General features: G+C 31.7%; 1 protein-coding gene across 5 annotated transcripts in view; it reads left to right on the plus strand.

The window, feature by feature from the left end:
* The window catches only part of LOC111420813 (serine/threonine-protein kinase 32A), a 63,454-nt gene extending 52,447 nt beyond the window's left edge, over nt 1-11,007 (plus strand). Inside the window, exons 1-8 of one of the 5 annotated variants that reach the window (XM_071193871.1) lie at nt 2,886-2,997; nt 3,520-4,758; nt 5,031-5,356; nt 9,296-9,333; nt 9,503-9,810; nt 9,861-9,986; nt 10,266-10,400; nt 10,457-11,007. In XM_071193871.1, the coding sequence (XP_071049972.1) occupies nt 5,064-5,356; nt 9,296-9,333; nt 9,503-9,810; nt 9,861-9,986; nt 10,266-10,400; nt 10,457-10,909 (1,353 nt within the window). In that variant the 5' untranslated portion in view covers nt 2,886-2,997; nt 3,520-4,758; nt 5,031-5,063 and the 3' untranslated portion in view covers nt 10,910-11,007. Of the gene's footprint in view, nt 1-2,885; nt 2,998-3,478; nt 4,759-4,782; nt 4,905-5,030; nt 5,357-9,295; nt 9,334-9,502; nt 9,811-9,860; nt 9,987-10,265; nt 10,401-10,456 lie in introns of those variants that run through there. The other 4 variants (XM_071193872.1, XM_071193874.1, XM_071193873.1 and 1 more) reach the window with 4 other exon arrangements.
* The last annotated feature ends 3,636 nt before the right edge of the window (nt 11,008-14,643 follow it).

Raw genomic sequence — 14,643 nt, forward strand, 5'->3', positions numbered from 1 at the left:
TATGAATAGAGAAATCGTTATTAATTTGTTTCTAGTTCTAGTGTTAATTCTAGTTCTAGTATCACTGTTATTCAATATCAGAGTCTTCAGTCTTCAATTGGAAACATTGAAATGAAAAGATAATATTTTGATGTTATTAAAAAGCAGCAAACAAAAAACAAAAAAAACTACAAAAAAAAATAACGAAAGTAAACGATCTAAAGCATTTTACCCGCCCAGCCACCTACAGGAAGATCAAGAAGGACCCCACAGACAAAATCGTAAGGAAAATGAAGGAACTGATAAAATCCACAGGAATTCCAGCAGAACAGCAGAAATGTTTGTTTGTGCAGGCGCCGGTACCACCAAGAATCTACGGACTACCGAAGATTCACAAACCAGAGGTACCCCTCCGCCCTATCGTCAGCGCCATCAACTCCCCAACATACCAGCTGGCCAAACATCTTGCAAAGATTCTGTCTCCCTTTACAGGTAACACGGAATCGTATGTCAGGGATTCTACACATTTTGTGGAATCGGTAAAAGGTGTAAAGCTGGATGCTGGTGGTATGTTGGTAAGTTTCGATGTGGAATCCCTTTTTACTACCAGTTAAGGATGCTGTAGAGGGTCTTCGCCGAAAACTCATTCCGGAGGGTTTACCAGAATACGTGCCAGATCTGGTGGAGTATTGCTTATCATCGACGTATTTCAGCTGGAAAGGAGAATTTTACGAGCAGTTCGAAGGGGCAGCCATGGGATCTCCACTTTCGCCAGTTATAGCTAATTTCTACATGGAATTATTCGAAGAGGACGCTTTGAAGAAGAGCCAGTGGAAACCAAAACTATGGCTCCGATATGTGGATGACACGTTTGTGATATGGCAACATGGTCAAAAACGGCTCCAAGAGTTCTTGGATCACTTGAACTCTCAACATCCTACGATTAAGTTCACCATGGAAACAGAAACTGCCAAAAAACTACCTTTCCTAGATGTGTTGGTCACCAGGACGACAAATGGAGATATAGAACTTGGTGTATACCGAAAGAAGACCCATACCAACAAGTATTTACAGGCATGTTCACATCATCATCCCCAACAGAAGAGGTCCGTGATCCGTACATTATTTCAACGAGCAGCGAGACTATGTGAAGGAGAGAACTTGAACGCTGCAGAAGAATGGATACACTTCGAGGGACATCAACCAGGCCATCAAGCAGCGAAAGCAGAAAGAGGACACGGTAAGTACAAAACCACTTGGATTTATCTGTCTTCCCTATGTTTCAGGTGTAACGGAACGAATTGCTAGGCACCTCAAGAAGAACGACATCGTAGTGCGGTACGGCACGGTCAGCAAAATTCGGAACACACTCCCGATAGCCAAGGACAAACTAATTCCATTAAAAGGAGCAGGAGTCTATCGACTATCGTGTAGTTGTGGGAAGGTTTATGTTGGCCAAACTGGACGCAACGTCGAGTGCCGCATCAAGGAGCATGAGAGGGATGTAAGGCTGAAGAAGATCCAGCAGTCGGCGGTTGCGGAACAAAGCCATGCAGAGGGGCACCGAATAGACTTCGAACAAACAAAGGTGCTGGCTAGGGACAACAGATACTACCAAAGACTGACAAGAGAAGCCATAGAGATCCACCGACATAAAAATAACGTCAACAGAGAGGATGGCTGGGAGCTTAGCAGAACATGGAAGATGGTGGTGAACACGAAGACCTCTTCCCGCCTCACACCGGACGCGACGCAATTAGTTATTAATTAGCTTGTAATTAGTGTTAACTGATTATTAATTAGTTTTTTTTTTTTTCCGCCAGTCCAAAATGCACACCAAACAGTTACTCGCGGTGGATGTATTGGTTGACTGAGTACCACACGAGGATTTTCAGCACCCCAAATTCGACAGTTTTGTTTATTTACGTATCCGTCGAGTTGAAAATGTGTCTCATCTGAAAAAATGATTTTCTTCGAAAAGTCCGCATTAATTTGATGATGTTCCAACACCCAATCAGCAAATCCACGGCGCTGCGCATGGTCCCTTGGCTTGATTTCTTGCACCAATTGAACCTTGTACGCGTGCAAATGCAGATCTTTTACCAAAATGCGTTGCATAGTGCTTCTGGAAATGTTTAATTCTTGACCACGATGCCGTATGGAAGTTCCTGGATTATCGACCACAGATTCCCTTACTGTGGCTATGTTTTCAAGTGACCGACAAGGACGACGACGAACATTGATCTTCTGATCCACCAGCATAAATTTGGTCTCAAATTTTGTAATTAAACGCCTCACTGTTGATTCATTTGGTGCATTATTGCGACCGAAAACTTGACGTAATTGGCGAACAGTTTTCACAAAACTTTCACCATTTTTGTAATGTGTTTTTACAATAGTTAGACGTTGTTCGTTTGAATAGTTCACAATATTCATAAATCGCGCGGTACGTGACAACTGTCAAACAAAAAACGCCGTACAGCTCATATTAATAAAATGGCGGCAAATTTAAATCCGGCGCTTTTGTTGGGACACCTTTACATAGTCACCGATTTTTGATCTCGTCACTTCGAACCAGTTTCTGAAGAACCTTTTATTAAAAGACGCACGGCAAAACCCGAAAGGTTCTAGTGTTAGTTCTAGTTTTAGTTCTAATTTTAGTTTAAGAAACACAGTTGCTCATGTTTAAAAAAAAACATTTAAGTTAATCTATAACTCTCAGCTCTAAAACTTCTTAAATAAATTGATTCTGATAATTGAAATAATTAAAGTGATCTGAAATAATTGATTTTGATTCGCTCTGGATTACACACGAGGTAAGTGAGTTATTTTTTTAGAAATGGTATATCGAAAATAAAAAAAAAATCTTAACTTCTTTGGTTTCACAGATGTTGGTGGAATTGATTGAAATCTTGATTCCTCCCTGGTTTGAACTGCTCCTTTTTTCCCTTTGGTGGAATGTGCTGGTACCCCCTTGGTGGTTTTCCGGAAAAACTATTCCGATGTCTTCTTTCCCAGGTTGGTTATCGTACTCTTCTTAATTAATTTTAGCTTCTTTTCTTCTCCCTCAATTGTGAATTTCTTTGGTTATGTTTTTTCTTCAGAAATTTATCTTCGTAGGATTTCACGAGCGTTTCGAAATAGATGTTTACTCAATGATGATCAGGAAGCGAATTCTCGCGTCCTCGTTATTCATTTTTCACCCTTTTTTGTCCATCACCCTCTTTGATACCACAAAAAAAAAGTGTAAAATATTTATATTTCTGAGCGCCATCTCTTATTGACATTTGGTTTTTCTTCCAAATTTTCAAAAATCACTTTTTAAATAAACTATATTTATTGAAATCCTTCAATGACTGAATACTCTGAATTATTTCATTCCCCTTTGACATAATTTTTCACATTAATTCTTCTTTAATTCTAAAATTTATATTCCGTTTCTTTCAAAATCTTCACATTTTTAATTTTCAATATTTCGGTTTTAAACTGATTAAAATCACTTGAATCTGATGTAATTCATTATAAGCTTTATGTTTTTAGGTATTTCAAGAAGTTTTTTGGCTGTAATCACCCATAAATTGAATACTTTGGATTTGGAGGTTATGTTTCGTTTTTTTTGTGGCCTCTCTCGATTTACAAGGATTTTTCTACGGAATGTCATTATTTCCTCTTTATTGTAATTATTTCTTATAACAAAACTATTGTTTATTAATTAATTAATAAAATTATAAGTGGAACCCAATATTATTACAATATGTTAAAATAATATTGTATCAAACTATTATTATTAATAATAATTAATTAAAGGTGTGAGAAACCGCACGAATGGAAATTACAATTCGTTTATTCAAACTGATAGATATTTCAACACCAAATTGACGGTTGATATACCGCCGCGAGTTTTAATTGGAACCAATCGAAACCGATAATTACATTCACGTCACTCTAGATTTCATCGGTTTTATCACCAATTTCCCGCCGATATAGCTAATACTAACGAATGAATTTTATGGTAATCATACTGTTAAATAATCCCTTTTCATTTTTTCCCATTTGCAAACGTATTGATGTTATCGTGCGAATAAAACAAAGTTATAAACAAACCGTTTAGGGAATTATTCACTTTCCGGATTATTTTTAGACTGGATTTTTTAGACAATTTATTTAGGACACAGTAAAACCGCATAATGACCACGAAAGAAAGTTACAACTTTGGGTTAATAGCCAAATCTCGACCCGGAGGGACCCCACGGCTCGGAGTAATTGTCATAAATCGTTATTACCCTAACGTGTTTATCACTACCATAAAATTATACGACCAAGTAGCGTGTGCTCGTGCCAGAAAGATAACACTTGCTTCGCATGAAACATTGTTGGAAAGGGTCTACGACTAGGTAAAGAGTCTTATCTGGGCGTACACCATTAAAGTTGGAGTTGTCTCCAAAGCTTTTTGAGAAATTATGTGTTTTGTGTAGTTAAAATAACATTACATACAAGACGAAACTAGAATTAGAACTAACACTATCAATAGAATTATTATTATTAAATACGTGTGTGTTATAGTTAGCAAAAATTAAAATCCACGCATATCTGAGCTTATGATGCAAATAGGTTAAGTAAGCGATTTCACTTCAGATACCAATAATCCGATTAAAATGCTAACACTAATTGAAGTACTACGTAGAATTTCTCATGTGGAAATTAGAGTGAACGCTAATAAACCATCAATATTTAGTCCATCATCTACCTGCCTCGTGAGTTAAAAGCAAGCAAGACGAGGTAAATGGAAAGAGAAGGATACGTGAACGCCCGAAATCTTGCATCGGAAACGTAATCCGATTATTGCATGCGCGGAATTTATCGTCGAGTCGGGATGAGGGTGGGTGGACTCTGGGAAAGACAATATTTACCCTTCGTCAACCACGGTGAGCATGAAATAACGCGTCGAACCATGTATACCGAAGAAATTTCGCGGAAAATTACATTCCATTATTATTAATTTTAATTACCTTAATTTTTTGAGATTAAAAACGTTTTCTTTTTCTTACCAGGTATGCATCGTACAAAAAAAAGATACAAAACAAATGTTTGCAATGAAATACATGAATAAACACCAATGTATGGAAAGAGATGCCCTTAAGAACGTGTTAAGAGAAGTGGAAATTCTGACCAAATTGGACCATCCGTTTCTCGTCAATATTTGGTTCTCATTTCAAGACGAAGAGGATCTCTTTATGGTCACCGATCTTCTTATTGGTGGAGATTTGAGATACCACATCACACAAGAAGTCAATTTCACAGAGGAAGGAGTCAAATTAATTATATGCGAAGTCGCTTGCGCTCTCGACTATCTTAAATCGAAGAGAATTATTCATAGGTAAAAATTATAACTTAAAATCTATACTTGTTAGTTTGAAATTTTCACCATCAGTTAGCAACATCGCTAAACGTTCGTTGAGGAGACACGGCAACTCCGCACGACCTCAAGTTACTGCTCCCCTAACTTTGTTAATTAATCGTAATTGCGAATTGAGTGCTTGTAATTAATGTTTGCCAAATTTCACCTGGGTGGTCGACCTTGAGAAACACCGAACGCAATCATGTTCCTGAGATATTTGATATCTAATAGAGTATTATAATAACTCGTTTTATCTTATTAATCATCAATAATTCAATTTTGAGTAACGAAATTAATAAATTCCGGTGTATTGGAAAGGATCGTTACATGACGACAATAATTTTGAAGTTTATTACATAACTTAACTAGTCGCGCGAGGGTAAACTTCCAGAAATTGTCCGGAATGTTAATATCCAATTTAAATTCTATTGTGAATATCAACGTGAAATAGTTATTGAGTTATGTAGGGTTTAACTTACTGTAAGAATGTAACTTTAGAAGTTCGTAGGCTCTCAAGTTATATGGTGCGCCTATTAAAATATTATTCGACGTTTCGTTGCAACCTTCCTCAGAAATAAGTTAAAAAGTATTCAGTCAAATTAAGTTTTAAAAATTCGTATAAAATCCAGTTCTTGGAATATGAGTATGAAAATTTCGCAAAGTGTTAATAAGAGTGTCCCCTTTCCAATGAACCAACACGTTTTGAAAAATAACTTTTAGTTTTTGAGAAAACAATATTTGAAGTTTTGATAAAATTTTCGATGTTGCAATTTTCAAAATTCCCTATAAAATTAATTTCTTGAAGGATCCTTGTGGAAATATCACCAATTATTAATTAAAGTAACCTCTTTTTAATGCAAAAAGCCGTTTTGAAAAATCACTTTTAGTTCTTGAGAAAAAAATTTTTGAAATGATCGACAATTTTTTCGAATTTTGCAATTTTCGTCGATTAAGTTTTAAAAATTCGTATAAAATCCAATTCTTGGAATATGAGTATGAAAGTTTCCCAAAGTGGTAATAAAAGTGTCCTCTTTCCAATGAACAAACCCGTTTTGAAAAATAACTTTTAGTTTTTGAGAAAACAATATTTGAAGTTTTGATAAAATTTTCGATGTTGCAATTTTCATCGATAATTTTCAAAATTCGCTATAAAATTAATTTCTTGAAGGATCTTTGTGGAAATATCACCAATTATTAATTAAAGTAACCTCTTTTTAATGCAAAAAGCCGTTTTGAAAAATCCCTTTTAGTTCTTGAGAAAAAAATTTTTGAAATCATCGACAATTTTTTCGAATTTAGCAATTTTCGCCGATTAAGTTTTAAAAATTCGTATAAAATCCAATTCGTGGAATATGAGTATGAAAATTTCGCAACGTATTAATAAAAGTGTCCTCTTTGCAATGAACCTCTCCGTTTTGAAAAATATCTTTTAATTTTTGAGAAAATAATATTTGAAGTTTTGATAAAATTTTCGATGTTGCAATTTTTATCGATAATTTTCAAAATTCGCTATAAAATTAATTTCTTGAAGGATCCTTGTGGAAATATCACCAATTATTAATTAAAGTAACCTCTTTTTAATGCAAAAAGCCGTTTTGAAAAATCACTTTTAGTTCTTGAGAAAAAAATTTTTGAAATAATCGACAATTTTTTCGAATTTTGCAATTTTCGCCGATTAAGTTTTAAAAATTCGTATAAAATCCAATTCTTGGAATATGAGTATGAAAATTTCGCAACGTATTAATAAAAGTGTCCTCTTTCCAATGAACCAACTCGTTTTGAAAAATAACTTTTAGTTTTTGAGAAAGCAATATTTGAAGTTTTGATAAAATTTTCGAGGTTGCAATTTTCATCGATAATTTTCAAAATTCGCTATAAAATTAATTTCTTGAAGGATGCTTGTGGAAATATCACCAATTATTAATTAAAGTATCCTCTTTTTAATGCAAAAAACCGTTTTGAAAAATCACTTTCAGTTCTTGAAAAATAAATTTTTGAAATGATCGACAATTTTTTCGAACTTTGCAATTTCCGTTAATTAAGTTTTAAAAATTCGTATAAAATCCAATTCTTGGAATATGAGTATGAAAATTTCGCAACGTATTAATAAAAGTGTCCTCTTTGCAATGAACCTATCCGTTTTGAAAAATAACTTTTAGTTTTTGAGAAAACAATATTTGAAGTTTTGATAAAATTTTCGATGTTGCAATTTTTATCGTTAATTTTCAAATTTCGCTATAAAATTAATTTCTTGAAGGATCCTTGTGGAAATATCACCAATTATTAATTAAAGTATCCTCTTTTTAATGCAAAAAGCCGTTTTGAAAAGTCACTTTTAGTTCTTGAGAAAAAAATTTTTGAAATAATCGACAATTTTTTTCGAATTTTGCAATTTTCGCCGATTAAGTTTTAAAAATTCGTATAAAATCCAATTCTTGGAATATGAGTATGAAAGTTTCCCAAAGTGGTAATAAAAGTGTCCTCTTTCCAATGAACCAACTCGTTTTGAAAAATAACTTTTAGTTTTTGAGAAAGCAATATTTGAAGTTTTGATAAAATTTTCGAGGTTGCAATTTTCATCGATAATTTTCAAAATTCGCTATAAAATTAATTTCTTGAAGGATGCTTGTGGAAATATCAGCAATTATTAATTAAAGTATCCTCTTTTTAATGCAAAAAGCCGTTTTGAAAAATCCCTTTTAGTTCTTGAGAAAAAAAGTTTTGAAATAATCGACAATTTTTTCGAATTTTGCAATTTTCACAGATTAAGCTTTAAAAATTCGTATTAAATCCAGTTCTTGGAATATGAGTATGAAAGTTTCCCTAAGTGCTAATAAAAGTGTCCTCTTTGCAATGAACCTATCTGTTTTGAAAAATAACTTTTAGTTCTTGAGAAAACAATATTTGAAGTTTTGATAAAATTTTCGATGTTGCAATTTTCATCGATAATTTTCAAAATTCGCTATAAAATTAATTTCTTGAAGGATCTTTGTGTAATTATCACCAATTATTAATAAAAGTGTCCTCTTTCCAGTGAACCAACCCGTTTTTCGATATTTACGTCAAATATGTCATTAACACAAATATTAAATAGTAAAGGGCTTAGATGGCTACCTAGATGGGCCTAGATAGATAAGATTTATTGGATATATTCAAGCAAGTTACTCTCAATCGAGCGAGTAACAAAGAAAAACCATGTTGTGTACAATTGATTTTAGACTAGAGCAAAGAATAGACGTGCTTGAACCATTTCTCAAACACTTTCCCAAATGCTGACAAAAATGGGAAGAATAAAAGCTATATTCCACAATGAAGGAAAGACACTCATTACTAATGAATCGTTAAATAACCGTCGTTAATAATAATAAATATTCCTTGATTAACTGCATCTGACTCAAAGAAAGGGCATCGGTTTCCACACAATCCACATTCTGCTGGATTGGAGAAGGATCACCACCTAAAGGTGAACCAGATTCAAATCCAGATTGGATATTGCTTTCGGCTCTTCTAACATACTCCATGTAATTAAGATGGATTAGTTACTTTGCACGACCCCCTAGAATTGAAAAAGTGACGTAGTCAAGTCGATTGCCAAAACGTTTCAATTTGCAGTAATAATTATTAATTAATTACTAGAGTATATATTGCAAACTTTGTGTAATATGATTTAATTGAAGTGTAAGTAATAACTTGCATAAAAACTTCAACAATGAGATAAAAATATTGCGTAATTCTTCATAATATCGTTTTAATATTAAAAATTCCATAGAATTTCATATTACAAAAAAACGTTCTTTTCTATTTTACGCTTTTTCGCCCGAAACCTTTTTGTCTGACATTTCCAGTTTCAAAGAACGCCACATAAAAAAGACGTTTTTAATACACCAACCCCACTTTTCATTTTCTTTTTTTTTTCAGAGATATCAAACCCGACAACATTCTTCTCGACGAAGACGGTAAGACCCGCTTCGGATATATGTAAATTTTTCCTTCAATGTTTCAAATTTTCCCGATCATAAAATCACACCTCGTTTCGATTTCCGTCATTTCCCTTCCAATTCTCACGTCAATAACACAGTTTCCATATCTAATAAATAATGGGATTTAAATAATTTAAATTTTTAGGTCACATTCACATCACCGATTTCAACATTGCAACGGTTCTTAATACTTCCGATTTAGCCACTTCTATGTCCGGTACCAAACCGTACATTGCCCCGGAAATTTTTGATTGTGCGTTAGATCTTTGCGTTGGATATTCGTACGCTGTTGATTGGTGGTCTTTAGGCGTTGTGGCTTATGAGATTTTAAGAGGATGTCGCCCTTACGATATCCATTCTGGGACTACTATCCAAGAAGTTAGGGTTCTTTTTCATTTGGGGGTTGAGTATCCTTCTTCTTGGAGTGATCATTTAGTCGATTTACTTTCAAAGGTATTTTATAAATTTAATGTTACAGAAATCACGTTTTTCGCTGGTTTTAGTTGCTATGTATTAGCCCTGGGGAACGAATTTCGTCTCTACAAGAGTTAAGAAAAGTTAAATGTCTTCATAAATACGACATGGATTTAGTTTTACAAAGAAAATACAAACCATATTTTGCTCCCCCCGTAAGTAATTTAATTTTTAATAATTTAAAAAGAGTTTGCGCATTCCCAGATGTAATTAAAGAAGTCGAGAAAAGACAATAGTAGTGATAATAAGAAAAGTTCTCCCGGAACTTATCGAAAGAAGGCGCTAATCGAAAAACAATATCCCGTAAAGTTAAATAAAAGTTTTCTTTGCAGTCAGAAGTATTAGTATTAGAAGATGAACAAAAATCCAATTATAATTTTTTACCAAACATCGCGTAAAAGATAACCAACAAAAAATTAATTGTGTTTTTGCAGAAGGATCATTTAAATTGCGACCCAACATTCGAGCTCGAAGAGATGATCATTGAAACGAAACCATTACACAAGAAAAAGAAGCGCTTGGCTAAACAAAGATCAATCAGAGAAATCCAAGGAATCAACGTGGAACAAGTATTTTCAATATCACAATTACGTAAATTTATTATTTTTAATTTACTTTGTTACAGGAAGAATCTCCATCAGATCAACCAGGTATTATCCCAGAATTTAAAATTTACAATCGATTTCAAGAACTTGAACGTAAAGAACGCGAAAGAAAAGAATTAGCTTGGGAAGAAGAATTACGCACGGCAATGAACCTTTCAGATCCGTTGGAAACTAAAAAATTCGACGATCCTCAAATTCCCACCTGTCAAAGTTATCCGAAATTGGATCATTGCTGCGCGTCTTCTCCGCGAATTAAAAAAATGATGAGTTATGACTCGACCCTGAAAAAAGGAAGTAAATCGTTCGATAAATTTAAATCGGGTGGTGATGGGGCGATATCGTCATCCCAAGAAGATCGATTGAATGTTCCGAATACGGTGAAAACGACCGCTAAGAAAGAAAAGGGAGTGTTGCAAAATATCGATTTTATTGATAGGACGCCTTCGCCTGTTGAAATTTCGGATGGTACTTGAATCAATTAACTTTTTTCGATTTTTAGAAGTTAAGATGAAAGTTAAATGTTACGTGTTTATATAGGACCAATCAATAAAATTATATTTTTATGTATAAATATCGTTTTTATTAATACCCAAGAATATTTCAAAAACCGCTTGAGATGTAATGACGAAATTAATAACAATTTAAAGCAAATTTAATACAGAATCAATGTGCCATAAATAAATTCTTAATTCCCATAAACATCGTTGTTATGATTTTTTAAATCAAACTCTTCATGAGCGATTGTTATAGATTTGTAGTATGAAAGAAAAATCGTATCTCAAGAACGAATTGAGATATCATCATGAAATAAATAACATTTTAAAGCAGATTTAATCCAGAATCAATGTGCCATAAATAAATTCTTAATTCCCATAAACATCGTTGTTATGATGTTTTGAATCAAACACTTCATGAGCGATTGTTATAAATTTGTAGTATAAAAAAAAAATCGTATCTCAAGAACGAATTGAGATATCATCATGAAATAAATAACATTTTAAAGCAGATTTAATCCAGAATTAATGTGCCATAAATAAATTCTTAATTCCCATAAACATCGTTGTTATGATTTTTTAAATCAAACTCTGCGTGAGCGATTGTTATAGATTGTAGTATGAAAAAAAAATCGTATCTCAAGAACGAATTGAGATATCATCACGAAATAATTAACATTTTAAAGCAGATTTAATACAGAATCAATGTGCCATAAATAAATTCTTAATTCCCATAAACATCGTTGTTATGATTTTTTAAATCAAACTCTTCATGAGCAATTGTTATAGATTTGTAGTAGGAAAAAAAATCGTATCTCAAGAACGAATTGAGATATCATCATGAAATAAATAACATTTTAAAGCAGATTTAATCCAGAATCAATGTGCCATAAATAAATTCTTAATTCCCATAAACATCGTTGTTATGATTTTTTAAATCAAACTCTGCGTGAGCGATTGTTATAGATTTGTGATATGAAAAAAAAATCGTATCTCAAGAACGAATTGAGATATCATCATGAAATAAATAACATTTTAAAGCAGATTTAATCCAGAATCAATGTGCCATAAATAAATTCTTAATTCCCATAAACATCGTTGTTATGATTTTTTAAATCAAACTCTTCATGAGCGATTGTTACAGATTTGAAGTATAAAAAAAAAGTCGTATCTCAAGAACGAATTGAGATATCATCATGAAATAAATAACATTTTAAAGCAGATTTAATACAGAATCAATGCGCCATAAATAAATTCTTAATTCCCATAAACATCGTTGTTATGATTTTTTAAATCAAACTCTACATTAACGATTGTTATAAATTTGTGGTATGAAAAAAAATCGTATCTCAAGAACGAATTGAGATATCATCATGAAATAAATAACGTTTTAAAGCAGATTTAATACAGAATCAATATGCCATAAATAAATTCTTAATTCCCATAAACATCGTTGTTATGATTTTTTAAATCAAACTCTGCGTGAGCGATTGTTATAGATTAGTAGTATGAAAAAAAAATCGTATCTCAAGTACGAATTGAGATATCATCATGAAATAAATAACATTTTAAAACAGATTTAATACAGAATCAATGTACCATAAGTAAATTCTTAATTCCCATAAACATAGTTGTTATGATTTTTTAAATCAAACTCTGCGTGAGCGATTGTTATAGATTTGTAGTATGAAAAAAAAATCGTATCTCAAGAACGAATTGAGATATCATCATGAAATAAATAACATTTTAAAGCAAATTTAATACAGAATCAATGTGCCATAAATAAATTCTTAATTCCCATAAACATCGTTGTTATGATTTTTTAAATCAAACTCTGCGTGAGCGATTGTTATAGATTTGTGATATGAAAAAAAAATCGTATCTCAAGAACGAATTGAGATATCATCATGAAATAAATAACATTTTAAAGCAGATTTAATACAGAATCAATGTGCCATAAATAAATTCTTAATTCCCATAAACATCATTGTTATGATTTTTTAAATCAAACTTTTCATGAGCGATTGTTATAGATTTGTAGTATAAAAAAAATCGTATCACAAGAACGAATTGAGATATCATCATGAAATAAATAACATTTTAAAGCAAATTTAATACAGAATCAATGTGCCATAAATAAATTCTTAATTCCCATAAACATCGTTGTTATGATTTTTTGAATCAAACTCTTCATGAGCGATTGTTATACATTTGTAGTATGAAAAAAAAATCGTATCTCAAGAACGAATTGAGATATCATCATGAAATAAATAACATTTTAAAGCAAATTTAATGCAGAATGAATTTGCCATAAATAAATTCTTAATTCCCACAAACATCGTTGTTATGATTTTTTAAATCAAATTCTGTGTGAGCGATTGTTATGGATTTGTGGTATGAAAAAAATCGTATCTCAAGAACGAATTGAGATATCATCATGAAATAAATAACATTTTAAAGCAGATTTAATACAGAATCAATGTGCCATAAATAAATTCTTAATTCCCATAAACATAGTAGTTATGATTTTTTAAATCAAACTCTTCATAGCGATTGTTATAGATTTGTAGTATGAAAAAAAAAATTGTATCTCAAGAACGAATTGAGATATCATCATGAAATAAATTACATTTTAAAGCAGATTTAATCGAGAATCAATATGCCATAAATAAATTCTTAATTCCCATAAACATCATTGTTATGATTTTTTAAATCAAACTCTTCATGAGCGATTGTTATAAATTTGTAGTTTGAAAAAAAATCGTATCTCAAGAACGAATTGAGATATCATCATGAAATAAATAACATTTTAAAGCAGATTTAATACAGAATTAATGTGCCATAAATAAATTCTTAATTCCCATAAACATCGTTGTTATGATTTTTTAAATCAAATTCTGTGTGAGCGATTATTATGGATTTGTAATATAAAATAAATCGTATCTTAAGAACGAATTGAGATATCATCATGAAATAGATAACATTTTAAAGCAGATTTAATACAGAATCAATGTGCCATAAATAAATTCTTAATTCCCATAAACATCATTTTTATGATTTTTTAAATTAAACTCTGCGTGAGCGATTGCTATAGTTTTGTAGTATAAAATAAATCGTATCTCAAGAACGAATTGAGATATCATCATGAAATAAATAACATTTTAAAGCAGATTTAATCCAGAATCAATGTGCCATAAATAAATTCTTAATTCCCATAAACATCGCTGTTATGATTTTTTAAATCAAACTCTTCAAGAGCGATTGTTATAGTATAAAAAAAATCGTATCTCAAGAACGAATTGTGATATCATCATGAAATAAAAAAGGATTTAAACCAAATTTACTTAGTACTTGATATTTTAAGGAATAAAATCTTCATATTTCGGAGATATGATTTTTTTAATTCAATTCTGCATTTTAAGCAGTTTGGGTTGCATAACCTCCAAAAAAATGTATAAATTATAATAAAATTAATAATAAGCTTTCAAAATAGTATTTAATTTATTATAAATTTTAACATTATAATTAATAATGAAGTAACAAAATATTATTGTATAAACCTTTTATTACCCTGCTATTTTCAACTCATAATAAATTATCCTCTATCTAATAATCTCTGTAATTTTTTAAATTCTCGTTTTAAACCAAGTTGTTTATTTATAACAACTAAAACGCAATTCAGTTGTAAATACAAGTTAAAAATTTATCTTCGT

Source organism: Onthophagus taurus, chromosome 2 (assembly GCF_036711975.1).
Source record: "Onthophagus taurus isolate NC chromosome 2, IU_Otau_3.0, whole genome shotgun sequence".
In the NCBI taxonomy this organism is placed as follows: Eukaryota; Metazoa; Arthropoda; class Insecta; order Coleoptera; family Scarabaeidae; genus Onthophagus; species Onthophagus taurus.